Below are 27,588 nucleotides of genomic sequence, written 5' to 3' on the forward strand. Positions count from 1 at the left end.
TTACTGTTGAGTTTCACAATCTCCTAACATAGTAAAGACACGAGCTTTGCTGTCGTGTTTATCGCAAATGATGTTTCCACTTGTTTTTAGCTTCTTAACTGCATCTCACTGGTGATAAAGCGAGGTGAGGATTTTGTGTGGTGGAATCTGTTGAGCTTGCCTCCTGTTGCTGCTAAGTCACCTCAGTCGTGTCCAACTCTGTGCGACCCCACAGAAGGCAGCCCACCAGACTCCCCTGTCCCTGGGATTCTCCAGGCAAGAACACTGGAGTAGGTTGCCATTTCCTTCTCCAATGCATGAAAGTGAAAATGAAAGTGAAGTTGCTCAGTCGTGTCCGACTCTTCACGACCCCATGGACTGCAGCCTACCAGGCTCCTCCGCCGATGGGATTTTCCAGGCAAGAGAACTGGAGTGGGGTGCCATTGCCTCTTGTGGGCTCCTTTTATCTCCTTTAAGCCTAAAAAATCCTCTCTCCGGAGACTTTAGAAATGCTCCTTTCTGCATCTCCCCAATAGTTTTAGTGATTTGATTTTTTGCCTTTAATTCTCTTAATCCATTTAGACTTTCATGTCAGAAAGGCAGTGTTCCACAGGTTTATTTCTCATTCACGAACAGCCGGCTACTCACCCCAGTGCTTGTGAGTGGTCCCCTCCCCTTGCTGGTGAATATGACGCTTTCTATCCTTAGATGTAACACGGGGCCTCTTTCTGAGCTGTGTGATCTTTTTCATTGGCCATTCATGAAGCTAAGTGTTTCCTGCTTAGTAACACTGTGTAATTTAGACTAAAGAGACTGTTTTCCCATTGGAGAAGCATTTGCCTCATCCCTCCCAGGCCCGTTTCAAGTTGGTCCAGGGCAGATCAGTCAGAACCATCAGTGCATGGTGGCAGGATCTGTTCCTCGCTCCGGGATCTGTGTGGTCTCTGCGGGGCCTCAGTGGAGGTGGGCGCAGAATGTGGCCAGGCCACTGCCCTGGGGCCTGAGCCGGGTGTCGTCCGCCAGTTTCTCCCAGAACGTCCTCTTCCTTGCAGCCCCCACTCCCCTCTAGGGCCCAGGCCCTCCCATCCTGGGCAGCCTGTTCTGGGCTTTTGGGAACTCTGGGCACCCTTCCTGGGACCATCCAGGATCAGCGCCCAGGGCAGGGTCAGAACAGGAGGCCCCTGGCAGGCCCAGGGACCATGATGTACCTGTGATGCCCGCAGGCCCACTGGTTTGGTTGTGCAGCGGGGGGGATAGTGGTCTTCAAGCAGTGACCACTGCACCAACTGTGTACACTTAGAAGGCTTTCCAGGGTGGGGGGCTGCCCATAGGCCCCTCCTCACCTCCCGGCCCCCTGCAAAGCAAGGCAGACTCCACCTTCCGCAAGTGGAGAGCTCTGGGACACCAAACCCAGGGAGGAGAGGAAGTTTAACTGAAACACTCAGATCGCCAGCCCCCTTCAGCTTATTCAGAGATGTATTTCTCTTACAATTTTACTTCTTAATAATTTATCAGAATTTGTAGTATATTTGTACTATTTGAACCAGTATAGAGCAATAATTGGAGAAGGCAATGGCACCCCACTCCAGTACTCTTGCCTGGAAAATCCCATGGATGGAGGAGCCTGGTAGGCTTCAGTCCATGGGGTCGCTAAGAGTCGGACACGACTGAGCGACTTCACTTTCGCTTTTCACTTTCATGCATTGGAGAAGGAAACGGCAACCCACTCCAGTGTTCTTGCCTGGAGAATCCCCGGGATGGGGGAGCCTGGTGGGCTGCTGTCTATGGGGTCGCACAGAGTTGGACATGACTGACGCGACTCAGCAGCAGCAGCAGCGGCAGAGCAATAATAATTGCAATGATCACTCAACCTGGAAGACGTTTTATAACCTCAGTGCTGAAGGTCACAGTAAAAACTGTAAATTTCCATTTACATACATTTTCTTGTCCTGTAAAGATATGATAGGGTGATCAGTGGAAGCCTTCAATCAAAAAAAGAAAAAAAGTATCCTAATGGGGGTAATGTATAAACTTATTCTGTGTAGTCGGTAGAATTTCAAAGGGAAGAGGAATAATGCAAAGATTTTACTGAAGAAGAAGTTGTTGACGTATTTTTGAAATGAATGGCAGTGGGTTTCCAATCACTGTTCTAGCTTAGACAACTTGGTACCATGTTTAAGGTCTATGACCTTTCCTCTGGGATGAGTGACTCTGCTGTTAGTGCCACACAGGGCATTTTCCTGCCTCAGACGTGGCGTTTTAAGCTCTATGTTATTGATGTGGGTCTGTGGGGTCTATTCTCTTTCTCTTCCTGACAGGCTGCTGTCGCCCTTGCGCTGCGGCAACTGTGGCTTTATGAGCTCCGGCTGTTCTGATATCCTGGTCTGCTAATCCCTGCGTGCGCCTCGTGCCCGCATTTCTTTATCCTTTTCCTCTCGTTAAGACTCCCATTTCCCTACTTCTTTGCAGGTCTGGAAACATTTGATTGAATGCCAGACACTGTGATTTTATACTGTTGGGCTGAATTCTTTGTGTTCCTTTGCATGTATTTGAGTGCCTTGCTGGGCACGGTTGAGCCCCTCTGGAAGAGTTTGTTGCTCTTGAGGTGGTTCCTTTGAGCTTCCCGAGTCAGAAGCATGGAGTGACTTTCAGGCTCGGCCTGTTTGGCTCAGTCCAGAGGTCGCCCTCTGGGGTCTCTCCTGCTGCCTCTGATCACAAGCCCCCTAGGGGACCCGACCAGGCCACGTGGTGCCGCCTGCCATTAGGGGGTGGGTAGGTCTGGTGCCGGCTCTCCTCCGGGGACACGCCCCCTCCAGGCCTCAGTTTCCTCATCTGAACAACTGGGGCTTTGGCTGGTGATCCCGAGAGTCTCTCTTGGAAATCTGGTTGTTTGACGTCTCCATTTTTAAACGCTGACCAGCCAGGTGATGGGTTTGGCAGAAGCAAAGCTGTGCATAAACTCACTTCTGTTCTTTTCAAAACTCTCGCGCTGACACCTGAGGAGGCTCAGTGGTTCACGTTGCAGAGGCGTAGCTGCTGCAGCCCCAGTGTCTCAGGAGGGGCGTCCTCCCAGGACTGAGTCAGAGCGGCTCACACGGCACGCGTCTCCTAGAGCCGCTCACTCGAGGGCAGTGCTGGGGACCCTTTGCTCAAACAGGCGGGTGGTGTCCACCGACATTCATCTATTCATTTAAGTTTGGCCACTCGGTACACGGTTTGCAGGATCTTAGTCCTCCGACCAGGGACTGACCCTGGGCCCTTAGCAGTGAAACCAGCGTCCTGAGCACTGGACCTGCAAGGAATTCCCTGCAGTCATTTAGTAGAGTGTCTGTCTTCGATCCTGAGACTTGAGCCAGCAAATTTTAAATCATGCTTATGATTTAAATTCTAACTGAAATAGTAAAAAACACAAGTCTAAGATTTTTTTCTTTGATCATAAAGTTGTGGCCTTCTGCCTCCAGAAGACAGAGCAGACATACTTTTCCCTGTTCCTCCCATTAGCACAATAAAATCTCTGGACGCTGGTCTAAAACAAACATAAAGAGGCTCAAAGGTGGAGTGAAGAGGGCAGGGCAACTAGGGACCTCAAGACCCAGGAAGACACAGCGGTGAGCTCCCTGGGTTTTCTCCTGGAGTTGGAGTTGAAGAGGCCAGTAAGTCAGATGGATGGATGGGCACAGAGAGAAGCGGCCCCAAGGAGAGCCCGCCCTCTCTGGCCAGAGGGTCAGCAGCAGACAGCTCGCTGAGGGTGCACAGATGGCAGGCAAGCACGGCAATGGTTACCAGCGGTGGTGAGGGAAATGCAGGTCAAAGCCACAGCGAGGCATAAATCGCACCCATGTTTTCCTAGGTCAGTCTCCCAAGGCAGTGGAAATAAAAACAAAAATAAACTAGTGGGGACTCAGCAAACTGACAAGCTTTCGCACTGCAAGAGAAACCCTAAACAGAGGAGATATTTGCAAACAATGCAACCAACAAGAGCTTAATTTCCAAAATATCAATCAGCACATACAACTCAACAAAACAGCAAAAATAAACAGCCCAACCAAACTATGGGCAGAAGACTTAAATAGACATCTCTCCTAAGACATACAGCTGGCCAATAGGCACGTGAAAAGATGCTCAATGTCACTAATTATTAGAGAAATGCAAGTCAAAACTACAATGAGGTATCACCTCACACTGATCAGAATGGCCGTCATCAAAAAGTCCACAAACAATAAATGCTAAAGAGGGTATGGAGATAAAGCAGCCCTCCTACCCTGTCGGGGGATGTAAATTAGTGCAGCCACAAGGGACCACAGTGTGGAGAGTCATCAGAAAACTAGAAATAGAATTACCATATGATCCAGCTACCTCACTCCTGGGCGTACATCTGGACAAAACTATAATTCAAAAGATACATGCACCCAGTGTTCGTAGCAGGACTATTCACAGTAGCCAAGGCGTGGAATCTACCTAAGTGTCCATCAGCAGATGAGTAGCTAAAGAAGACGTGTACATATATACAGTGGAATATCACTCAACCGCAGAACAGCAGGAAACCATGCCGTTCGCAGCAAGCAGGTGGACTGGGAGATTGTCATGGTGAATGAAGTAAGAAAATGACAAAGAGCAGTGTGCTATCTCTTACTTATATGTGGGATATAAAAGATGGCACAAATGAACTTACCTAAGGAACAGAAACAGACTCATAAACAGAGAGACAAGGAGAGGAGGGACAGACTGGGAGTTTGGGATTAGCAAACGCAAACTATTCCACGTAGAGTGGATAAGTAACGAGGTCCTACTATAGAGTACAGGGAGCTACATTCAACACCCTGTGGTAAAACGTGATATGAAAAGAATGCATGTGTGTGGTGCGGAATATATATATATATAAGACTGAGTCACTTTGCTTACAGCAGAAAATAGCACAACATCGTAAATCAACTATACTTCAGTTTAAAAAGCAGGTTAAAAGAAACAAAACCGCAATGAGATACCACTTATCAGAATGGCTAAAATAATTTAAACAAAAAAAAGCAGCAACACCAAATGCTGGCAAGGATGCTGAGAAACTGGACCCCTCACACGCTGGTCGGGGGAGGGTCACATGGTGCAGCCTCCCTGGAAAGCGGTTTGCCGTTTCTTAAATAACTACACGTTCAGCTGTGTCTGACCAGAAATTGCACTTCTAGGCATTTGTGTCAGAGAAATGAAGACCGAGGTTCACACAACAACCTGGACATGAACATTTATAGCAGCATGATCTGCAATAACCGACCAGTTGTCCCTCAGTGGGTGAGTGGATACCGTGTCCACACTGTGAGTGCTACACCCACCACAGTCGACACGAATGAGCGTGAACTCTCCGCACACAACTTGGACGGATCTCCAGAATTACAGTGAGTGAGGAACGCTGATTCCAAAAGGTCCTGTGCTAGACGACTTCATTTCTATAACATTCCGGAAATGACAAGGTTACAGCAATGGAGGGCAGATTGGTGGTTGCCAGGGGCTGAGGCGGGGATGAAGGTGGGGGCGGAGATGGAGACGGGATGGTCTCTGCGATGACGTCCCGGAAGCCAGCGTCTTGGTCATGATTCCTGGTGTCTCAAGATGCTTCCCCTGTGGGAGCTGCATGGGGGCACGCCGGGGTCTCTCTGTATCAGCTCACAAGGCTGCATCTGAATCGGCACTCATCTTGAAGTTTATTTAAGAATAAATCACAGCACCTCTAGGAAACTTCAGCCTTTAACTCCTTCACAGGTGAGTCAGAGCTGCAGCTTGAGTCACACACGTCTCCTTTCAACACACAGGGACCGTGGGGTGGGCTCAGTTCTGTAGGCTAGGAGTGATGACTCAGGGCCAACCTGATGGAAATATGAGCGTGTTGAAGTCACGGCAGAGGTCTTGCGGATGAGAGCCGCGGGCGTCATGAGAAGCCCGGGCGTCTTCTCCATCAGAGGACCTTCCCTGTCCGGTGTGATGGTCACCGTGGGGGGACATCCCACACTGGAAAAGCCCCAGGTCTCAGGCTCAGGTGGGCTGACCGTCTCACCCGCCGGTGGTCGCCAGCCCAGAGCCCCGTCTGGCTCTTCCTCTCCTGTGACCTCCAACCCCACCTGGGGCATTTGGGTTGAGAGGGGCTCCCTCCCCAGAGCTCCTCCCCCAGAGCTGGATCCCCTCCCTGCTGATGGCCAGGATCAGGGTCTCCACCCACCGGGTGGACCCCGGGGCCTTCTTCCTCCTGGAGAGCCTGGACCTGTTTAATAGGCTTTCTTGGGGAAGGCTCATGCTTTGGGGGCTTGAGAACAACCTTCTAGAAACCCCTGGGAGGTTGTGTGCCTGGCAGGCGGACAGGGAAAAGGGACCACCTGGGTGTGTGCAGCCCCGCCCTCCCGGCTCCTCCCGCTCTCCACTGCGGCTGCCGCCAGAACCCGGAGAGGGAACTGGAAAGTTCCCTTTCCTTCCGGTCAAAGGCCACCCCACTTTCTTCAAACTCTACTTCCGATCGGGGTGTGCACAAGATCAGCACACATGTGACTTCTTTGAGAATGCTGTGGTTAGAAATAGAGGTCACAGCCCAAACCCTCAAGAATTCTAATCTCTCTCCAGAGACTCATTAAAACACTGCACGTGTCTCTAAGGGTCGCGTCAGCCTAGCGCAGTCAGACAAGCCTGTTCTGCGCACGTTTCATCGGATTTGCAGCGAGAGGCTTGCCGCTATCAGCGAGGGCCTCGCCGCAGGAGTGCGCCCGCCCTGACGGCTTCCGGGCCGTGTCCAGTAGGACGTGTGTCCCTCGGGCAGATGCTCCGTGCTGTGAGTTTGGTGAAAGACCGTGCTCCGGAACCAGTGTGTCTGAAGTCCGGGAGGAGGTGCCTTCGAACCACCCCCTCCTGGGGTCTGAGCTCCCAGCAGCCTACAGCCCCCATGACTGCCCACCGCCGTCACGGCTGGACCTTCCCCCTCCTCCAGGCATTTGTCCGATGACCTGTACTTAAGGGGTCCCTGTGGGATATGACAGAGAGCGTCCCCCCCAACCATGGCCTTGGGTTTGCACAGAACTGACCAGACCAGAAGCATCAAACGCATCCTTTGCTGGCTTTGGGTCAGCCTCTTAACCCAGAGAGCTTTCCTGCAAACATGACCGGCTCTGCAAGGTGGGAGCCCCTTTGTGACCCTGCTCACTCACCCCTTACTGGGGGCGTCACCCTGGTGACGCCTGCGTGTTGGCGGTTCCCTTCTACCTGCGCACCAGCCCGCAGGCTCCACGTGGAGAAAGCTGGATGGAGGCCGGCAGGACCGAGGTGGGGCAAGGTGTCCAGACTCCAAGGTGACCCAACCGCGCTGCCAACACGCCCTGGGCCGCAAGCTGTGTTTCGCTCTAAACCCTCCAAACACAAAACAACTCACTCAGAGACCCGAGGGGCTCTCTTCTGCTTGCTTTATTACCTCCCCGGAGACCCCGAGATGGGAGCGGGCAGACTGCACTAGCGACCTGATCATTTAAGGACCATAGCGAGGCGCACGCGGTTGGCTGGGGCCTCATGCGGATGCCCGTCTGGCGCGGGGAGAGTGAGGACCCGGCGAGTCGCCCGCCCTCCTCCGGTCCCTGGGCTTCCCGCGCAGGCGCAGAGGTCACCCCGACCGCGGGGGGTCTGATTCAACCTCAAGACGAAGGCGCCGGCACCGCGAGGCAGGCTCTCACCACGAACAGCGTGCCGAGGTGCTCAGGTGCGTCCTCATCGCGGGGCTGCCTCCAGGTCGTGCCCCACAGCCCCTTCCCACCAGCACGTCACCCCCGGCCTCGAGCCTCGTGAGCAGGCGGCCGGAGGCCTGACTGAGTCTGTTCTGCATTGAGGTTCAGGCGGCGCGGGCGGTGGCTCCAAGTGAAAGGACGGCTCCGTCCACCTGGCGCGGCCCAATCCAACTCAGCCCTGCTCCCAGGGAACCGGGCCTTCCTCGGAGACCGAGGGCCTGCCGTGCACTGGGCCCCGAGGTCATGGGGGCCTCCTGGGAGTTAGTGAGGCCAGCCAGACAGGGTCAAGCCAGGGAGGCGTGTGCAGGGCTGCACAGGAGAAGGGGTGGGTGCTGGGAGGGCGGTCCGAGCGCAGCCGGGGTGGTGGGAGGTGGTGGAGGTGGAGGCGGGGAGCCCCCATACTCGTGAACCGCAGGTCACAAGCTGCTGCTGCGCCCCCGCCCCCACCCTCACCCTGACCACTCAGCCCGGGGCTCTGTGCCCTGCCGTCCCCGAAGGATCCGTGAAGGGCCGTCCGGGATGGGCGGCGTGGGCTTCAGAGGCGGGCCAGAGGGTCTCGGCCACAGGAGACCCTCGGGAGTGCGGAGGGGCCGACCCCGCTAGATCCAGCCCCCTCGCTGACCCGGGCAACCCGGGATCGGTCCCGAGGGCCCTGTCCAGCAGACGCCCCCTCCCCGGGGTCCTGCTCAGGCCTGAACCCCACTGGCCAAGCTCTGAGCAGCCTCTGCTCAGAGAGTGAGCCACAGCCCCGGGCACCATCCAGGTTGCCGCGTGGGAGCCAGAGCCCCTGGCATCCCCGAGGGGGAGGCTCCGCGGTGCCTGCTGGACCTCGCCCTCCCAAGGCCTCTGTCGGCCCTCCGCCCACCCCGTCCATCTCCCAGGTAACAGGAAGGACGTGGGAGCGTGACGGCGCCCGGGGGCCGAGGCCACCGTGGCAGCTGGCGCTTCTCCGGGTGTGGGCGCGCGCGCCGGGCCGCGGGTGCAGAGGAGCACGTGCGGTGGGCCAGGGGCCCCGGGGGCACGCGCAGGCTCGGTGCCCCCGGCGTGCGCGCCTCTCCTCGGGTGTGGGCGGAGCCGCCGCGGCGCTCCCTCCCGAGGCTCAACGTGCATGCGCTCAGGCGAGTAGGGCGTGGGGAGAGGGGACCCCCAGCTGCTCTCCGGGAATCGTCCCGTCAAGCGCGCCTGGGGGCCCAGCCCGGGCGCAGGCGGGGCCCTGGAGTCCCGGCCCCGGGGTGGGCATCGGCACAGCCCCACGCCCCCGGCGGGCTCTGGGGAGAGCCTGTCTGCCCACACTCGTTGCCATGAAGAGTGACATCAGCGCACTTCCCGTTTGTGCCCGAATGCATGCTGGGAAAGGCAGGACCTCGCCTTTAGGGGGCTGCCGGGCAGGGGCTCGAGGCCTGTTATTTCATCGAACGGAAGCTCTAGGTGCCGGGGGGCCAGGGCCTGGGTAGAGGCTGCTCAGCGCCCCGGGGTCCAGGCGGCAGGCAGGGGTACCAGGCAGCCCGAGTCCGTGTGAGCCTGTGGGAGGAAATGCGGGCGGACTGTGTTTGGACGAGCCAGCGGCTGGGTGGGCCAGGCTGGCTGGGGGGCCGGGGACCGGGGAGGGCCCCTCTGCTGCCGGCCAGTGTGGGCACCGCCCCGGGCCTCTCCCTCATCTCACCCTGCCCTTCCTCTCCTCTCAGATGGCCGGTGAGGCTGCCTCTCTGTCCAGGAAAGGCCTGCGGAGTTTCATTTTAAAATAAGTAAAACAGAGCACGCCTGTTTTCAGAAAACATTGCAGAAATGCTAGCTGGGGTGGACGGCAGCCGGCCAGTTGCACAGGGGCTCGGAATTCCCTGTGATCTGAGGCGGACACACGGCGGCGGGGGTTTCTGGGGCCGGGAAGGTGGTCTGGTCGCTGTTGCTTAAAGGCGGCTGCAGAGAACAGACCAGAAATGGTCACAGGGGTCCTGTGGAGGATGGCCAGGCGGCTGGGGACACTGCAGGGCAACCGTGGGGCCAGGCCCCTGCTTACAGAAGGCTGAGCGCTGGGGTCGTCGAGCCCCCCACCCGGAGCTCCAGGAGGCCAGCGGGAGCCCATGGTCCTGCAGGACTCCCAGGCCTGGCCTGGAAGAGCCTCAGCCGTGCGCCTGGTGGATGTATGAGCACAGGATGGGGGCCTTGGGGACACCTTGGGACACTTCTGTGTCTCGGTGAGGAGACAGGTGCGGGGGGCCAGGCAGCAAGGGGAGCAGACCCAGAACCCCTCTGCCTTTTAATCCAGGCAAAGCTAGTGGGCTCTCCCAGTCTCACACTGGGTGCTGGGCGCTGGGATTCGGGGGAGTGGGGGCCGTCCCAGGCCTGGGCCAGCGGGTTCAGGCATCCAGGCGGGGTGACGGGTGAACAAGCCAGGGTGGGGCCCGGTGCCCAGGCCGTCCAGGGTGCGCGTGTGCCCGCTGAGTCGGCTCGGTCTCCTGGGCTGAGGTTGTGACCCCTTCCAAGCTGGTTCATGGGCCCCAGGGGTCCCAGACGCCCGTCCGTTCGTGTCAGAGAAGCTCGTGTTTCACACTCGCTCCCGCCATCCGCCTGCCACACACCCTGTGAGAAGTTGGGCCCTAACTTTGGTCCCCAGAGTCTGTTACCCGGTAGGCAGGAGGAATGTGCTTCCATGGAGAGGGGTGTGGGCGGAGGGTGGGCGGCCCCTGCAGGCTGTGACACGGTGGGCAGTCCGGCCGCAGACTTGGGCCAGCAGATGTATCCCCGCGCACCCCGCTCGTGGGACCCCCAGGCCCGTGCGGTCTGCTCACAGCGCGCTTCCCCTCAGGTGAGTGAGAAGATGTAGAGGAACCACAGGCAGGCGATCGGCCCAGACGCGCGGCTGCCCCTCGGGCCACCCTCACCATGTCGAAGAAGGGCGCCGGCGGCCGGAGCAAGGGGGACAAGGCGGAGGTCCTCGCCGCCCTGCAGGCTGCCAACGAGGACCTGCGGGCCAAGCTCACTGAGATCCAGATCGAGCTGCAACAGGAAAAGAGCAAGGTGGGCCCCCAACCCCACCCCCACACCCGGCGCCCGCCCCGCCCCGCCCCCACCCGGCCTGCGCTGGTTCCTCCCTTTGCTGAGAGTGTCACAGAAGGTAAGTGAGACTCCCGTCGTTTGGGCTGAAGCCGTCCGGGGGGGCAGGAGCCCCCACCCCCTGCCCCCGACGGCCGTGGCCCCTCCTTGGCGGATTAGTTTGAGAGGTGCTGGTTTCAGCCTCCTGAGCACGCAGGTTTCCGGACACCCGTGCGTCTGCCCTCTTGCTTCCAGGGTTGGAGCCTCCTGGGTGCATAATCTCACGCTGCTAACCCATGAGGCTTGACTGTTTTCAACCCGTGTTTTAACGAGACCTTATGGTAGCTCCCAACTCTGCAAGAGCACACAGCCTTTCCGAACGCTGCGCTCGGTGTCCCGGCAGTCTGGCTCCGGGCCGACCGTGCCTCTCTGTGCCGCAGGTCGGCCGGGTGGAGAGGGAGAAGAACCAGGAGCTCAGGCAGGTGCGGGAGCACGAGCAGCACAAGAGCGCCGTCCTGCTCACCGAGCTCAGGACCAAGCTGCACGAGGAGAAGATGAAGGAGCTGCAGGCGCTGCGGGAGGCGCTGCTGCGGCAGCATGAGGCCGAGCTGCTGCGCGTCATCAGGACCAAGGACAGCGAGAACCAGCGGCTGCAGGCGCTGCTGCACGCCGTGCGCGACGGCGGCCCCGACAGGGCGCGCACCGTGCTGCTGTCCGAGGCCAAGGAGGAGGCCAAGAAGGGCTTCGAGGTGGAGAAGGTGAAGATGCAGCAAGAGATCTCGGAGCTGAAGGGCGCCAAGAGGCAGGTGGAGGAGGCGCTGACCCTGGTCATCCGCGCCGACAAGATCAAGGCCGCGGAGATCAGGAGCGTGTACCACCTGCACCAGGAGGAGATCTCCCGCATCAAGAAGGAGTGCGAGCGCGAGATCCGCCGGCTGGTACGTGCGCGCGGCGGGGGCGGGGCGAGGCTGTGAAGGGGGCGGGGCGGGGCGGGGCGGGCGGGGACAGGGTGGGGCGGGATGGGGCGGGGACAGGGCGGGGCTGGGGGCGGGGCTGGGTGGGGCTGTGAAGGGGCGGGGCTGGGCAGGGCATGGGAGCGGGGCAGGGCTGTGAAGGGGCGGGGCTGGGATGGGGCGGGGCGGGGCTGGGATGGGGCGGGGCGGGGCGGGGCGGGGCGGGGCTGGGCTGGGTTGGGTTGTGGGAGGGCCGCATGGTGCATGGCAGGCTGGGCAGCGCTTGGACTTTGCTCTCAGGCGGGTTCCGCCCGCACAGGGCGCCTCGCACCTCTGCTCTTGGTTTGCGGACTCCAGAGAGGCCAGGCTGCTGAAAACAGCAGGATGCGGTGCAGAACTCACCAGTCGGTGGCCCAGGGCCCAGGAGGCCGCAGTCCTCCCCGCTCCACCCCACTCAGCTTTCCTTCCCATTTCTAGCTTGGTCAGAAGGGCCCTCCTCTTTCCCCCAAGAAAGGGTTTATGAAAGGTCCCCCGTCTTGCAGCCCCAGGTTAAGCTCAAGGTGTGCAGGGGCCAGTTGGATGACATGAGCCCCAGCTCCATAACCAGGAGGGTCTGCAGTCTGTGAGCTCGCTGGACCCAGAGAGGGGCGACCAGAGACCCACAGGCAAGGGTCCCGCCCAGGGCCATCCCAGAGTGCCTGAGCTGTGCAGTCTGGGAAGAAGTGGCTCTACGCAGGTCAGGAACTCTGCATCCCCTGGCTCCCAAGAGCAGCTGCCCGATGCTCCCGAGCCCCTGTGAGGAGAGGCTGTGGAGAACGCTCAGAAGTTGTGGGGGGTTCCACTCGATTCTCCTCATTCCTTGGAGCCTGGACTTCCTTGGCCACTGGGGGGAAATGAGCCCATCACTCCTGCCAGGCACTTCATCGGGACGTAGCTGTCTTTGCAGCTGGCCACACTGGGGACCCCTGGATGCCCCTTGGGGGTGCAGCCAGCTTTCCTCCAGCATGGCCGTGCACCCAGGCCACCTCTCCCAGCCTCCTGGGCTTCTGGGTTCCAAAGACCACCATGTTGATTTCCCAGAAGCGTTGAAGTCGCTCTGGACGCAGGGCGCAGAGCTAGGGGCTGTGAACAAGCACAGCTCTGTCACGCTGTGCCTGTGGGGCCCAGACACCCCCACCCTGGGTGGCCCCCTCTCCTTTTCCGGAATGTCCCCTGCTCTGCACTATCCCTTTCAACCCTGCATTCATCTTTGGGCCATGTGTTGGCACCAGGTCAGCACCCACTGCCCAAATGTACACTCTCTCCATCACCTCGATTGGCCTCGGTGTTCATCGTGGAGGCTCGTGGCCCAATTTCCTTAACCACAGGGTCATGAGAGGACCAACCGTAGTCCTCAAACTTGACCTGGGCTCCCCAGAGGGGCCCACTTGCAGTTCTAGCTGATTCTTCCGAGTTTCATTCCAAACCCTCAGGAATGCGCCTGCACCTTCCCTTCTTGATTCTCAGGTTCAGCTCTTCCTCTGTTTCCCCATTAGCCCCCCGCCCCCAAGTCCCATTCTCAGCAGGCCACACAGCACACCCCACACAGGGAGGGCAGCTTAGTGGAGCCCCAGGGGCCCCGGTGGGGCCTGGCTGTGGCCCCAGGGAAGGGGCCAGGGCAGGTGCTGCCCCTGTGGGAGAGGGCCTTGGATGAGAGGGTGGCTCTGGGGGCACTCGGCCCAGTCGAGGAGCCGAGGGAACAGGTGCCCAGACGCCCACTCCCCAGGCCCTTCCTGCTCTGGTTCCTGTGCCTGGGAGGTGGGGCGCAAACCAGGGAGAAGGCTGTCGGGACAGGCTTGCTGCTCTGTCTGGGCTGAAATGAGTGTTTACTATTCGTGTTACAGTTGCTCTGTGGACGTTCACGAAAGACCCACCGTGGCCCACAACCTCTCTTGTACACACTTAAATTTTCCTTCAAATTAATTTTTTTCATGTGCTTAATTTTTAAGTGAATGGGTGTTAAGTTGCTTCAGTCGAGTCCAACTCTTTGCAACACCCCTGAATTTCCGGAGGAAGGAATCCCCAGTCAGTACAGTAAAGCATTAGGAATCCTGCCCATGTCTGTGTTCTGAGACATCCTTCCTGGAGCGCTCGCTCTTCACATCTCCCCTGGACAGACTGCTTTCCTAAAGCGGCCCGAATCCTGAATTCCCTTTGTCACCAACCCGGGAAACCGTCCCTCCCTCCTGTGTTAGACCCCTCCCTTACCTTCCTCTTTCTTGGAGGAATGTTTCTCATCTGGGGCAAAGTACATTCTCTAACCGTTTTATGGAGACTGCTACTGCTGCTAAGTCGCTTCAGTCGTGTCTGACTCTGTGCGACCCCATAGACAGCAGCCCACTAGGCTCCTCTGTCTCTGGGATTCTCCAGGCAAGAACACTGGAGTGGGGTGCCATTGCCTTCTCCAATGCATGAAAGTGAAAAGTGAAAGTGAAGTCGCTCAGCCGTGCCGACTCTTAGCGACCCCATGGACTGCAGCCTACCAGGCTCCTCCGTCCATGGGACTTTCCAGGCAAGAGTACTGGAGTGGGGTGCCATTGGAGGGAAATGCATTTTGTGAGACTTTGTGTGCATGGAGTTTTCAGTCTAACCGCACTCACAGTGGATGCTGTAACTCGATGTGGTGTTAGAGTTTGGAAAACTTTAAGTAGCATTCGAAAGGATTTCTGCATTGTCTTCTGACTCTGAGTGTTGCTCTTAAGAAACTACACGATATTCTTCTGATCCCTGGTCCTGCCTCATCCTGCCCCAGAAGTTATGGAATGCTGTCCCTGTGCGCGGAGCTTCGCTGATTTAGGCTAATGTGCCTTCACTGTGAGCATTGGCTCACCCAGCTTACCAGGCGGTCAGGGACACTTTCCACCTGGAAACTCATGTCTCTCAGCTCGGGAACGCTTTGTCCTTCTGTCTCCTCCTTCTCCTTCTCCTCTCTTCCTTCTAGAACCCCCATTGGCCAGGTGTTGGGGCTCGGACTTGATACGCTGACTCTCTTCCTTTTCTCTCCACCCTTGGCTTTCGGTTCTGCTTTCTAAGGAATGCCCTAGACTTTCTCATCTAACTTTTCTGTTTAATATTTTTGTTTCTGCCTTCATAATTTAATCCTCCAAATGTTTGTGCTCTGAAAGTTTGGTCATTCCCCTCTTACTCATAGATGTAATGTCATCTTATTTCCCTGAGAATAATATGATACTTATATTTCTTATATAAGAAATATAATGCTTGCATTTAGCTTACAGCTTTGTCTCTGTCCCTTTCATTGTCTGTGTACTTCAGAGCCTCTTGTGCCGTGTCTCATCCCAGCTGCTGTCTCTCACGTTGGAGGGTCCCCCTGAGTGACAAGGGCTTTACCTTAAGGTGAACTGGGAGAGGTTCTGCCATTTTCTCGGGGACATTTTTCCTTTCATCTTTTTTTTTTTTTTTTTTTTGTCTTTTTCCACTGAGGAATTCAAGTCAGGGCACTAAGGCAAAAGGACGAAATTTAAAACCATCAGACTGGAAAGGAAAAAAATAAAACTGTCTTCTGTGGGTGACATGACTTTGTAGGTAGAAAACTCTAAGGAATTCCCTAAATGAGCTATTGAATGAGTTCGGCAGGGTTGCAAAATACAGAAACAGTACAGGAAACGCAGTCATATTTTATACACAAGCAACCGTCCAGGACGAACCTTTAAAATTCCATTCATAGTGGCGAGAAAATACAGTCAAAGATTCGGGGGTAAGTTTAACAAAAGGTGTGCAAGACTCGTACACTGAAACTGTGGATACACAACGCGGCTGAGAGGAGCTGCAGATGAGCCAAGTGGAGACGCCCGTGGACTGGAGAACCAGGATCATTGTGGGGGCACTTCTCCCCAAATTAGCATGAAGAGTCAACGCAGGAGACTCCGGAAGGAGGACCCCGGAAGGCTGCTTTGCAGGCAGGGGCGAGCCGACTCTAAAGCTTACGTAAAAATGTGAGCAAGTGTCGCCCCTCCTCTGCGGGCTTTCTGTGTCCCCAGTGATGATGCTTGTGAGCTGAAGGTTTAGACTCTAGAGCAGTCTGACTTATTAGGCTTTTCCTTTAGGGCTGGTGCTCATTGTGTCTTGTTTAAGAAGTTCTTTTATTCTGAAGCATGAAGATCTATGTTTTTAAACATTTATAGTCTCATCTTCATGTATAGGTCTTCACCCTGCTGCAGTGTGTGTGTGTGTGTGTGTGAGTGTGTGTGTGTGTGTGTGTATGAGTGAGTGTGACTGTGTGTGTCTATGAGTGTGTGTGTGACTGTGTGTATGAGTGAGTGTGTGTGTGTATGAGTGAGTGTGTGTGTGAATGTGTGTGTATGAGTGTGTGTGTATGAGTGTGTGTGTGTGTCTCTGAGTGTGTGTGTGAGTGTCTCTGTGTGAGATGTGTAAGGCAGAGCCCACTTACGTTTTTTTCCATATGGACATACAGTTGTTCTAGCAATTCTTTTTAAATTTCTTTTGGCCGTGGAGCGTGGTGTGGAGAATCTTAGTTCCCACCCACTAACCCAGAATCTTAGTTCCCACCACTAACCCCCAATCTGGAGAAGGCAATGGCACCCCACTGCAGTCCTCTTGCCTGGAAAACCCCATGAATGGAGGAGCCTGGTGGGCTGCAGTCCATGGGGTCATGAAGAGTCGGACACGACTGAGTGACTTCACTTTGACTTTTCACTTTCGTGCACTGGAGAAGGAAATGGCACCCCACTCCAGTGTTCTTGCCTGGAGAATCCCAGGGACGGGGGAGCCTGGTGGGCTGCCGTCTATGCGGTCGCAAGAGTCGGACACGACTGAAGCGACTTAGCAGCAGCAGCAGCAGCAGCCCCCAATCTGGGACCAAGCCCACGCCTCCTGCAGTGGCAGCCCTGGGTTCTAACCACTGGACAGCCGGGAATGTCACATAACAGCTCTTAGAAAGACCATTTGCCCCCCAGTCCTCTGCCATGCATGAAGTATTCTTAAATGAGAGGGTGTTTTTTCATCATCTGTCCCATTTCAAGCCTATTTTATAGGAAACACTCCAGTCTTACCATCAGCTGAATTTCTGAGTAGCAAGTCCTCCCACTGTGTTCTTGAAGATTCCTTCAGGCTTCCATGGAAACCTTAGAATCATTTTTCCTAAAAAAAAAAACATTGAAATTTTTATCGGGATCATAGCTAACTGTTGGAGGACAAGTTGTAACAGAGGGTATAATCATGATGGTTGTAAAAATATGCTCTGAATACATGTCAAAATTTTTATTGAAATCAGTGACTAACGAGAAACAAGTAAATGCTACAACTGATTCGAACAGGATTTGATCTGAATTGATTTCTGTTCCCCATCTGGCAAAGATCCTTTGCAAGGCCACAAACATCCGCTGGATCATGGAAAAAGCAAGAGAGTTCCAGAAAAACATCTATCTCTGCCTTATTGACTATGCCAAAGCCTTTGACTGTGTGGATCACAATAAACTGTGGAAAATTCTTAAAGAGACGGAAATACCAGACCACCTGACCTGCCTCTTGAGAAATCTGTATGCAGGTCAGGAAGCAACAGTTAGAACTGGACATGGAACAACAGACTGGTTCCAAATAGGAAAAGGAGTAACGTCAAGGTTGTATATCATCACCCTGCTTATTTAACTTGTATGCAGAGTACATCATGAGAAACGCTGGGCTGGAAGAAGCACAAGCTCGAATCAAGATTGCTGGGAGAAATATCAATAACCTCAGATATGCAGACGATACCACCCTTATAGCAGAAAGTGAAGAAGAACTAAAGAGCTTCTTGATGAAAGTGAAAGAGGAGAGTGAAAAAGTTGGTTTAAAGCTCAACATTGAGAAAACTAAGATCATGGCATCTGGTCCCATCACTTCATGGCAAATAGATGGGCAAAAAGTGGAAACAGTGTCAGACTTTATTTTTTGGGCTCCAAAATCACTGCAGTTGGTGATTGCAGCCGTGAAATTAAAAGACGCTTACTCCTTGGAAGGAAAGTTTTGACCAACTTAGACAGCATATTCAAAAGCAGAGACATTACTTTACCAACAAAGGTCCGTCTAGTCAAGGCTATGGTTTTTCCAGTAGTCATGTATGGATGTGAGAGTTGGGCTATAAAGAAAGCTGAGCATCAAAGAATTGATGCTTTTGAACTGTGGTGTTGGAGAAGACTCTTGAGAGTCCCTTGGACTGCAAGGAGATCCAACCAGTCCATCCTAAAGGAGATCAGTCCTGGGTGTTCATTGGAAGGACTGATGCTGAAGCTGAAACTCCAGCATTTTGGCCAACTGATGTGAAGAGCTGACTCACTGGAAAAGACCCTGATGCTGGGAAAGATTGAAGGCAGGAGGAGAAGGGGACGACAGAGGATGAGATGGTTGGTTGGCATCACCGACTCGATGGACTTGAGTTTGAGTAAACTCCAGGAGTTGGTGATGGACAGGGAGGCCTGGCGTGCTGCAGTCCATGGGGTAGCAAACAGTTGGGCACAACTGAGCGACTGAACTGAACTGACCTGGAGGAAGTGTTTGCATTGCTAACAGTTTTCTCCAGGTAAACACCTGTCTCCTCAGAGTCATAGGATGGCCTAGCCACAGACGAAGGCACGCACCTCTGTGGGATCAGACAGCTTTCCAAGGCTCAGGCACTCTTAGGAAAAAGAACTAATTTTGTGTTTTGCTTACTTTAGAGTCTTTTGCAGTTATTCCCTTTAGAATCCATAATCCTCGTGGGGAATCTCCTTCAGTTTCATGTATATGTGTGTGTACATATATATGTATTTCACACACAAACACACACATACACATATGAGTTTCCCTGGTGGTTCAGATGGTAAAGAATCCACGTGCCAGTACAGGAGACCCAGGTTCAGTCCCTGGGTGGGGAAGATCCCCTGGAGAAGGAAATGGCAAGCCACTCCAGTATTCCTGCCTGGAAAATCCCATGGACAGAGGAGGCTGGCAGGCGACAGTCCGTGGGGTCACAAAAGAGTTGGATACAACTGAGTTACTAAGCACACACACACACACACACACACACACATTATATGTGTATCACTGATGACATACACGCCTGACAGCGAGAAGACTAGTGCTTCCTCTCTGAGACCCCCCACCCCTGCCCCGAGGCCCACAGCTCCGCCTCCCTCTTAGTCCAGCGGGCAGGGAACGGGGTGGAGCTCACGTTCCACCCACTGCACTTCCCGCCCCTTCCACCAGGCGTCGCTGTTGGAGGCCGGTCCATGAGGCGCTGCCCAGACGGGCATCAGGACCCAGCGTCCCCAGCCCCACCTGCGTCAACCTCAGCCACTGTTCCCAAAGCCCAACCATGTCACAGAATACACAAGGTAATTTTTCAGCTTTTCTGGGATATAATTAACAGAATTACCTTACATCACTGTGTAGGTGTAAACAGCATGGTGGTCTGACTAACCCGTGCGTGAAACGACTCCCTCCGTGAGTCTGGTTAGTATCCCCGAGCTCACATAGAGGCAACAAGGGGAAAAGCCAAAAGAAAATCTGAAACAATGTTTTCTTGCGGTGAGAACTCCTGAGACCTCTGTGAACAGCTCACATGTGCACCAGCATAAATCAGTGCTGTGTTTCTGTGCAGTGTCAGCAAACTTGAAACTCAGCTGCGTCCACAGGACTGGAAAAGGTCAATCTTCTTTCCAATCTCAGAGAAAGGCGACGCCAAAGAATGTTCACACTGCCGCACAGCTGTGCTCATTTCACATGCTAGCACGGTCATGCTCAAAATCCTCCAAGCTAGGCTTCAGCAGTACATGACCGAGAACTTCCAGATGGACCAGCTGGGTTTAAATGAAGCAGAGGGAGCAGAGAGCAAATTGCCAACCTTCAGTGAATCAAAAAGAAAGCCAGGGGATTCCAGAAAAGCATCTGCTTCTGCTTCAGTCACTATGCTAAAGCCTTTGCGTGGATCACAACGAACTGTAGAAAATTCTTCAAGAGGTGGAAACACCAGACCACCCTACCTGCCTCCTAAGAAACCTGTATGTGGGCCAAGAAGCAACAGTTAGAACCAGATAAGGAAAAACAGACTGGTTCAAAATTGGGAAAAGAGTATGACAAAGCTATATACTGTTACCCTGTTTATTTAACTCACATGCAGATTACATCATGCAAAATGCCAGGCTGGCTGAATCACAGCTGGAGTCAAGATTGCTGGGAGAAACAGCAACAACCTCAGATATGCAGGTGACACCACCCTTATGGCAGAACGTGAAGAGGAGCTACAGAGCCTCTTGATGAAAGTGAAGGAGGAGAGTGAAAAAGTTGGCTTAAAGCTCAACATTCAAAAAACTGAAATTATGGCCTCTGGTCCCATCACTTCATGATGAATAGATGGGGGAAAGGTGAAGTAACTGGTTTTATTTTTCTGGGCTCCAAAATCACTGTGGATGGTGACTGCAGCCATGAAACTAAAAGGCGCTTGCTCCTTAGAAGAAGAGCTATGACCCACCTAGGCAGCATATTAAAAAGCAGAGACATCACTTTGCCAACAAAAAGTCTGTCTAGTCAAAGCTATGGTTTTCTAGTAGTCCTGTATGGATGTGAGAGTTGGACCATAAGGAAAGCTGAGCGCTGAATAATTGATGCTTTTGAACTGTGGTGTTGGAGAAGACTCTTGAGAGTCCCTTGGACAGCAAGGAGAGCCAACCAGTCCATCCTAAAGGAAATCAGTCCTGGGTGTTCATTGGAAGGACTGATGCTGAGCTGAAGTTTCAATCCTTTGGCCACCTGATGTGAAGAACTGACTCATTGGAAAAGACTCTGATGCTGGGAAAGATTGAAGGCAGGAGGAGAAGGGGGCGACAGAGGATGAGATGGCTGGATGGCATCACCGACTCGATGGACATGAGTTTGAGCAAGCTCCAGGAGATGGTGGAGGACAGGGAGGCCTGGCGTGCTGCGGTTCATGGGCTCGCAAAGAGTGGGAAGTGACAGCGATAGAACCAACCAGTCTGCACCATCAGCTCATGTAGAGACAAAAAGGAAAAAAATCAAGAGAAAATTTTGAAAGAATTTTCCTTACGATGAGAACTCTTAGGATCTACTCCGTTAACAGCTTCCTCATATATCAGTATGAATCGATGCTCTGTTTCTGTGCCACGTCAGCAAATAATGAAAAACACACGTGAAGTCTCAGCCGCAGGCCCAGCACACAGGAGGAGCTCGGAGAACGGGGTCAGAGTGAACACCAGTTCTCACCTCCCATGAGCCCCTTCCTCTCAGCCAACGGAGGCCCAGCACCTGCTCAGCCTTCCTGTTCAGGTTCCTGCTGGTGTGAGGTCCTGGCCCTGGACCTGGTAGTGAACTCAGGTCGACGCCCGGCCCCACTGTGTGAACACTTCTGGGGTGACTGGGGGGATGGGGAGGTCTCGGCTGGAATGGGGTGGCTGGGGAATTTTCAGAGGGAGGTTGGAAAGGGGGGAGTGGGGAAAAGTGGCAGGTGGATGTGGTCCAGAGGCTGCCTGGGTCAGGCCTGGCCGGGAGAGGGAGCGGGCTGGGGGCTGTGCAAGGGCAGGGCCAGCCCTGAGCCACCATGTGGGACCAGTGGGGGTCAGGGGGCTTAGGGCCAGAGGAGGGATGTGGGCCCAGAGCTGAGGACAATGGCCTCGCGGTGAGGTCCACTTACTCCTCACTGGGGTTGACTGTGCTGGCAAGGGTCTCAGGGCCCCGCCGTGGAGAGACCTGGCTGTGAACACCTCGGACGATGTTTGATAATCGCAGTTCCTTAGAGCCATCAAGCCAAGCGTTGCTATTTCCCGGGCTATGGCACGGGCCCTCCCGGGGGGTGGTGACAATTTCCCTGGGCCTGGGAGGAGGGCCCATGGCTCTGGGGGGTCTGGGGTCAACTGGTGCTCCGTGGAGCAGTGGCCTGTGGGACAGGCGGTCCCCTCCTCCCTGTCCCTGGCACTGCCCAGTGCTGGACTCAGAACCCGGCGTGTGAGGGCGCTTGCAGCCGGGAGCAGCTGTACAGGGGCCAGTGCACACACAGGGCTGCAGCCGAGTAAGGGGGAGCCGGGAGCCCTGCTGTGGCCCAGCCCAAGGGCGGAGCATGGTGGCCAGGGGCCGCCTGAATGGGAAGCTAAGGAGCGTGAGGGGAGGTCCAGGCCTCCGTGTCCACATGCAGCCAGCACCCCGAGCACAGGGGCTCTGCCCAGTGTGATGCTGAGTGTGTTTGCGTTCAGCAAACCCGGGGCTGAATTCCTGCACGTGGGGGCAGGGAGCCTGCCTGGACAGCCGTGCCAGCAGCTGGCCCAGCAGGGAGGGGGCCAGAGAGAGTGGACCTCAACACGCAGCGGCCACTTTGCAAAGAACATGACAACCCCCAAGTGGCAAAAGCAAGAGGCTCTCGGGCAGCAGTGTGTCCACTGCGGCTGGCATTTCGGGCTGGGTCCTGCCTGCTCGTCCAAGCCACTCTGGCCCTTACCCTGGGGCTCTGGCCTGTTTGGGGTCTTCCAAAGTGCAGCTCACAAGTTCTGAAGGGGATTCTGTGGTCATCTGTGGCCACGTCTCAGAGCCAGTGGACAGTGGGCTGGCCCTGGTGAGGTTGAGGCTGAGCCCCCACAGGACCAGGCGTGGGCAGGAGTGGGCTGACTGGGTGGAGCCAGACCAGCTGTGGACAGTTAGGTCCCTGTTTTGGCCCCAGGACGCTGGGTGCTGGCCAGAGGTGAGGTCATGGAGGTCTCAGACAGAAGCTGCGTGGCGATGGGTAGCCAGCCAGTACACCCAGACAGAACCCAGGAGGCCAATTGGGCTGCAAGCTGGCCCCTCCTGAAAAGGGACTCCCTGGGGCTTCTCCCTGGGGGCTCACATCAGAGCATCCGGGGACCTTAGGAGGTGACACCCCACGTGAGGCCACACCCGCTGTTCTCGCGGCGCCCATGGCTCTGCCGCCCGGCTCCCCGGACTTTACAGAAGGGGATCTGGACCCTCAGGCGGCCCCGGACAGCTGCACGGTGTCTCTGGAGAGCTCGGTCTGGGGTGGGGGGTGGCTCCTATCAAAGTGGAAGCCAAGCAGCCGTCCACTCTGACTTCCTCACTGAGCTCAGGCCCGTGCCCTGCGTCCCGTCCGTACCAGGCTGGTGACCTGCCCTGAGGACCAGGCTGCCTGCCGCGGGCGGGGAGGGGCCGGACTCTCAGCCCAGGAGCAGCTCCGGGCACCTTCGAGCTGTGCCATTCTGGAATCAGGAGAGGATGTCTATCGGGCACTCACTAAAATGCCAGCTCAGATGGCTACTAAAAATCCTATAAACCCAAGAAGGAAGGGCGAGACCAGGCACTGCCTCACACTCCGCTGCTTGTTCACTCTCTGGGGAGCGGTCCTCCTGAGGCAGCTGTGTGCTCGCCTGTCCGGTGCTGGGCAGGGAGGGTCCCCGGGGGGGGGCTGCTGCACTGGGCTTGATGGTGATCCCTGATGGGCGTTGTGGGGCGTAGGAGCTGGAGGGAGCCTCAGCTCGGGGAGGGGGGTGGTTAGACCATGTCAGCGTGCCTCACCCCACCTGGTGCTGGTAAGTGTGGGTCCCAGGCTCCCCTGCGGCTCTGCTTCTGTGCACCCACTCTGAGCCTGCCCTGTGCTGGGGGTGGGGTGATGGTCCGAGAAGGGTGCCCTCTCCCTCCGGCAGGGGCGGTGCTCCTGCCTCAGCGCCTCCTGTGCCCTTCTCTCAGGACCCATTGTCCAGGGACCCCCGGGTTTTCATACCCACGCAACAGGGAGTGGGGCTGGGGGGGCCAGGCAGCCCCTCTGGAAGCAGGCGGCCTCCAGCAAGGACTCTGAATCTTGCTCTTGGTACCTGGGGACGCATGGAAGTGGTGAGATCTGATTCCCTGGCTGTGTTGTGAGGCCGGGGGTGGGGCATGAGTGGGCACGGGAGGCCCACTGGAAGCCACTGCTACAGTCTGGGTGAGGGCAGGTGGCCAGGGCCAACTGACCGGTCCTGATCGACTCTGTGTCAGCTTTGAAAGCCCCCGTCCTGGGCTCCAGGGAGGGCGGGGTCCCCTGGGTTGTGGACGTGGGTGTGGCTGGCGACACAGGCAGGGATGGGTCGTGACCCCTGCTCTCTGCAGCCGGGCCCTCCAGGACCCCACAGCCCCTACTGGGCACAGCAGGAAGACCTGCAGGAAGGCGGCCGTGCGTGCAAGGTTGTAGCCCCCAGAGGTGGAGCTGCCCGCTGAGCCTTCCCTGGCCGTCCGGTTACCTGGGTTTGAATTTGCACCCCTAGCTGGAAGCAGCCCCCAGAGTGAGGTGGGGGCCTCACGTGGCAAAGGGCATCCCCCCTCAGCTGGCCGACCCCGCCATGCACCCACCCATGCTGCCTCCACAGACAGGCCTCTGAGTCCAAACAGCAGGGCCGGGAGATGCAGGAGCGTGACCCTCGGCATTCAGGCGCGGAGCACAAGGCCCCTGCAGACACTGATCTCAGAGGCGTTTTCATCCTCAGAGATCCAGCCCCGCCCTCAGGGGAAGCTGGCGCACATCCCACTGTGGGCGGATCACAGAGCTCCGCGTCTGACTTGAGCATGCTACGTGGCGCGTGTGATGACTTCTCCTGGAAGTCAGCTTTCTGGTCTAAACCGTCTGCTGAAATCACTGATTTGAGAGGGCCTGTGTGTGGAGACCCTTGCTTCCATGCTTCCTGATGAAGGAACAGAGATGTTTCCAAGGTGTCTGTGCAAGGGGCTAAATGTGAGGCCAGCCGCGTGTTGGCGGGCCGTGTTTTCACCAGCCTGTTGGCTTCTGCTAACTGAGCGGGCTTCCTCTCTCCACTCTGCCCTGTGCTCCGGGCAGTGGGGTTTAACGGCTGAGGGTTTCTTTTCCTCTGCTCGGCGCGTCGCTTGCCCGTGAATTCTGTGATCTGGGCTAATTAGATATGGCGACTCTTTGTTCCAAGCTGACTTCAGCAGATGGCTGATTTATTAACTTATTCAAACCCTGCACAGCAAGCAAAGCAGCAGCGCAGCCTGCGCTTCCCTGCTGTGTGGGATGTGTCTTAAATCGAGTCCCCTTGTGAATCTGATGCTGCTTGGACATCCCCAGCACCGACGGGGCTGCATGGGGGCATTCTGCCTGCTCCTCCTCCAGGGTACAGCCTGCCCTTCGCTCAGGGACACCCCTGTGGCCTCTGGGAGGGGTCTGGAAGGCCAGACACTGTCAGGAGCTTGAGCATGTTAGGGAGAGTGGACAGGGCTGTGGACCCCCCACTACCACCCCGGTTCCCTGCCAGTCTGGATCCTGCTGGTTCAGGGACCACCCCCCAACCCGAGGCTTAGCTTAGAGGAAGCAGAATTTGAAATGTAGCTCTGCCTGCAGTCAGGCAGAACCCTGCCTTCCGTCCACTCCTCGGAGCCAGGAGAGGCCGGTGCAGGAGGCCATGTGCATTGGCCCCGTCTATCATCCAGGCTTCCCAGGCCGGGTGTCCGCAGAGCGGAGAGACAGAGGCCACGAGGGCTTTGGGCCCCACAGCTCCTTTTCCTCCACAGCCACAGCTGCCGGTTTTAACACGAGCTTCGCTCATCCTGTTGACGGGGTATGGGGACCGGGTGGCTCTGCTCTGCCCAGCGCTCAGCGCAAGGCGGGCGGTGGAGGTGGTCTCTGCGGGCCCCGCTGGCTGAGGAGCCCCTGCAGGCCATCGGGGAGAGGGGAGGCCTGCCGGGAGCCCGGGAGACCGGGCAGGCTGTGCGGAGTCCAGGAAGGCGGCCTCAGCCGGCCCGCCTGGTCGGAGCCGCAGAGCCGTGAGCGGCCTGGGCGGGGCACGCGGCCCTCAGCCCAGGCTTTGCTCCGGGCCTCAGAGCCCGAGAGGCTGGCAGGGCTGCTCAGCAGGGGCCCCTCCCGACGCCTGTGCTCGAGTCACTGCCTGTCTCTATAGTAACTGCATCTCACCTGCCTGCGTGTGTGATTGTGTTCTGTTCTCCTTGTAGATGGAGGAGATAAAATTTAAAGACAGAGCAGTCTTCGTGCTGGAGAGAGAGTTAGGGGTTCAAGCCGGGCATGCTCAGAGACTCCAGCTCCAAAAAGAGGCTCTAGACGAGCAGCTGTCCCAGGTCAAAGAGACCGACCGGCACCCGGGCAGCCCCAGGCGGGAGCTTCCTCACGCAAGCGGTGCAGGAGACGCCTCAGACCACTCGGGAAGCCCTGTAAGCACCTCCCACGCTCGCCCGGCCGACCCAGAGCCCAGACTGCCCCCGCGCGGCTCATGGTCCCGTGGGCAGCTCCCTGGGGAGTCCCGAGCCCAAGCCTCGGGGACTCTGCCCATGTCTGCAGCCCACAGGCCAGGGGGACCCTCGGCTTCTTTGGCTTGGCTGAAAGGGCCCAGAGACTTCTCTCTTCCCTCCTTGCTGCCGCAGCGTAGTACTGGCCTTGCCTTCCCCTGTCCCTCCCATGGGCCTTGAGCTTCAGGCTTCCAGTTGTGCCCGCCTCCACCGCCAGCCCCAGGTTGCTAAGGGGCCCTCCTTTGCTGCTGGGGGAGGTAGCCCGGCAGCTTCATCACCGTACGCAGGCTCTGCCCTCTGCTGGCCCTGACCCTCCCACCGTGGTTTCTGTACTTGTGACCAGCTGCCCGGCACCCACTTTCCTTGTGACCACGCCACTGTCCGAGCCTCGGGCTGCGTGACCACGCGGGGCTGTGACCCCACCCATCTCCTCTCACCGCTCCTCATTCAGAGCCCTCTGCGGGGTCCCAGGAGTCTGGAAAGGGTCCATTCCACAGACCCTCCACACAGTCCTTCCAGGTCGGCCCCCCCGCCTCTCCTGCACCTGCTGAATGAGGAACTGTCACCCGGTCCTTCCCGGACTTGCGTCTGTTTGCTTTGAGGACAGAGCTGCGTTTGAGCCGAGCCAGCCCTAGGGCAGTGATTGTTCAAGAATGGAGCATGACATTTTACAATCTTGTTATATAAATGGCTTAACTGGGTTAAAACCAGCTCTGGCACCCGACAGATCCCATTAACTCCAGAGAGTCTGAAACCAGATCAAATGGTTTCATTGATTTTTTTTTAGTAAGTTCCAGTGGCTCTCAAAGTGACCTTTTAAAAACTCAATTTGAGGGACCACTCTTCCTGGGAATCTCACTTTCGAAAGTCTTAAGCTGAACGTCATTTCCTGGGCTCACATTATAGTTCGAGGAAAGTGAGGCCCCCGCTACGGTGCAGGGCAGTCCTCCCCCGCCTTGAAAGCTGCAGCCAGCAGCGGCCACGTGAAGCATGGTGCTTGCTTCTGGGGTTTTCTCAGCGTCTTGCCCACCTGCGGCATCTGCATCCGCACGCCCTCGCCCCCGCGTCTGCACTCTGGACAGTTCTGCTCCTGCTCTCTGTCCCCAGCGTGCAGCCCGCAGTTCCCCCAGGCATTAGAGTCATGGGTCATTGTGACACAGACGTGCCTTGGTTTCTGTGGTGTGCTGGGACTTGCCATGGCTTTTGTGTCTGTGTCTACGAACAGTTATTTGCAGTTGATTTTTGTTTTAGGAACAGCAGTTGGATGAAAAGGATGCTCGGCGTTTCCAACTTAAGATTGCGGAGCTGAGCGCGATCATCCGGAAACTCGAGGACCGCAATGCCCTGCTGTCGGAGGAGCGGAACGAACTGGTGGGTGGCCTCAGGCCTCTGAATCCTGTGGGCCTATGCCTGCCGTGGAGGGGGAGCTGGGGCATCCACTTCCAAAGATTCCCATGGAAAAGAAGAGTGATGGTGACAAGCTGTTTCCAATAAAACTTTATTAACAACATGAGGTAGGGGACCAGACACGGGCTGAGGCGCTGGTTGGCTGATCCCTGCCCTGGGTCACTGGGGCACGTGTCTCTGTTCTGTGTGTCATCTGAGACGTGTGACGACCTCGC

General features: G+C 56.4%; 1 protein-coding gene across 19 annotated transcripts in view; it reads left to right on the forward strand.

The window, feature by feature from the left end:
* Window positions 1-27,588, forward strand: part of JAKMIP3 (Janus kinase and microtubule interacting protein 3) — a 94,915-nt gene that overhangs the window by 30,863 nt on the left and 36,464 nt on the right. For 11 of the 19 annotated variants that reach the window (XM_060404839.1, XM_060404837.1, XM_060404843.1 and 8 more), the window contains exons 2-5: window positions 10,531-10,742; window positions 11,198-11,695; window positions 25,676-25,891; window positions 27,218-27,337. In XM_060404839.1, the coding sequence (XP_060260822.1) occupies window positions 10,608-10,742; window positions 11,198-11,695; window positions 25,676-25,891; window positions 27,218-27,337 (969 nt within the window). In that variant the 5' untranslated portion in view covers window positions 10,531-10,607. The remainder of the gene's footprint in view (window positions 1-10,530; window positions 10,743-11,197; window positions 11,696-25,675; window positions 25,892-27,217; window positions 27,338-27,588) is intronic. The other 8 variants (XM_060404848.1, XM_060404849.1, XM_060404852.1 and 5 more) reach the window with 2 other exon arrangements.

The sequence above is a fragment of the Ovis aries genome, chromosome 22 (genome assembly GCF_016772045.2).
Source record: "Ovis aries strain OAR_USU_Benz2616 breed Rambouillet chromosome 22, ARS-UI_Ramb_v3.0, whole genome shotgun sequence".
Lineage (NCBI taxonomy): Eukaryota > Metazoa > Chordata > Mammalia > Artiodactyla > Bovidae > Ovis > Ovis aries.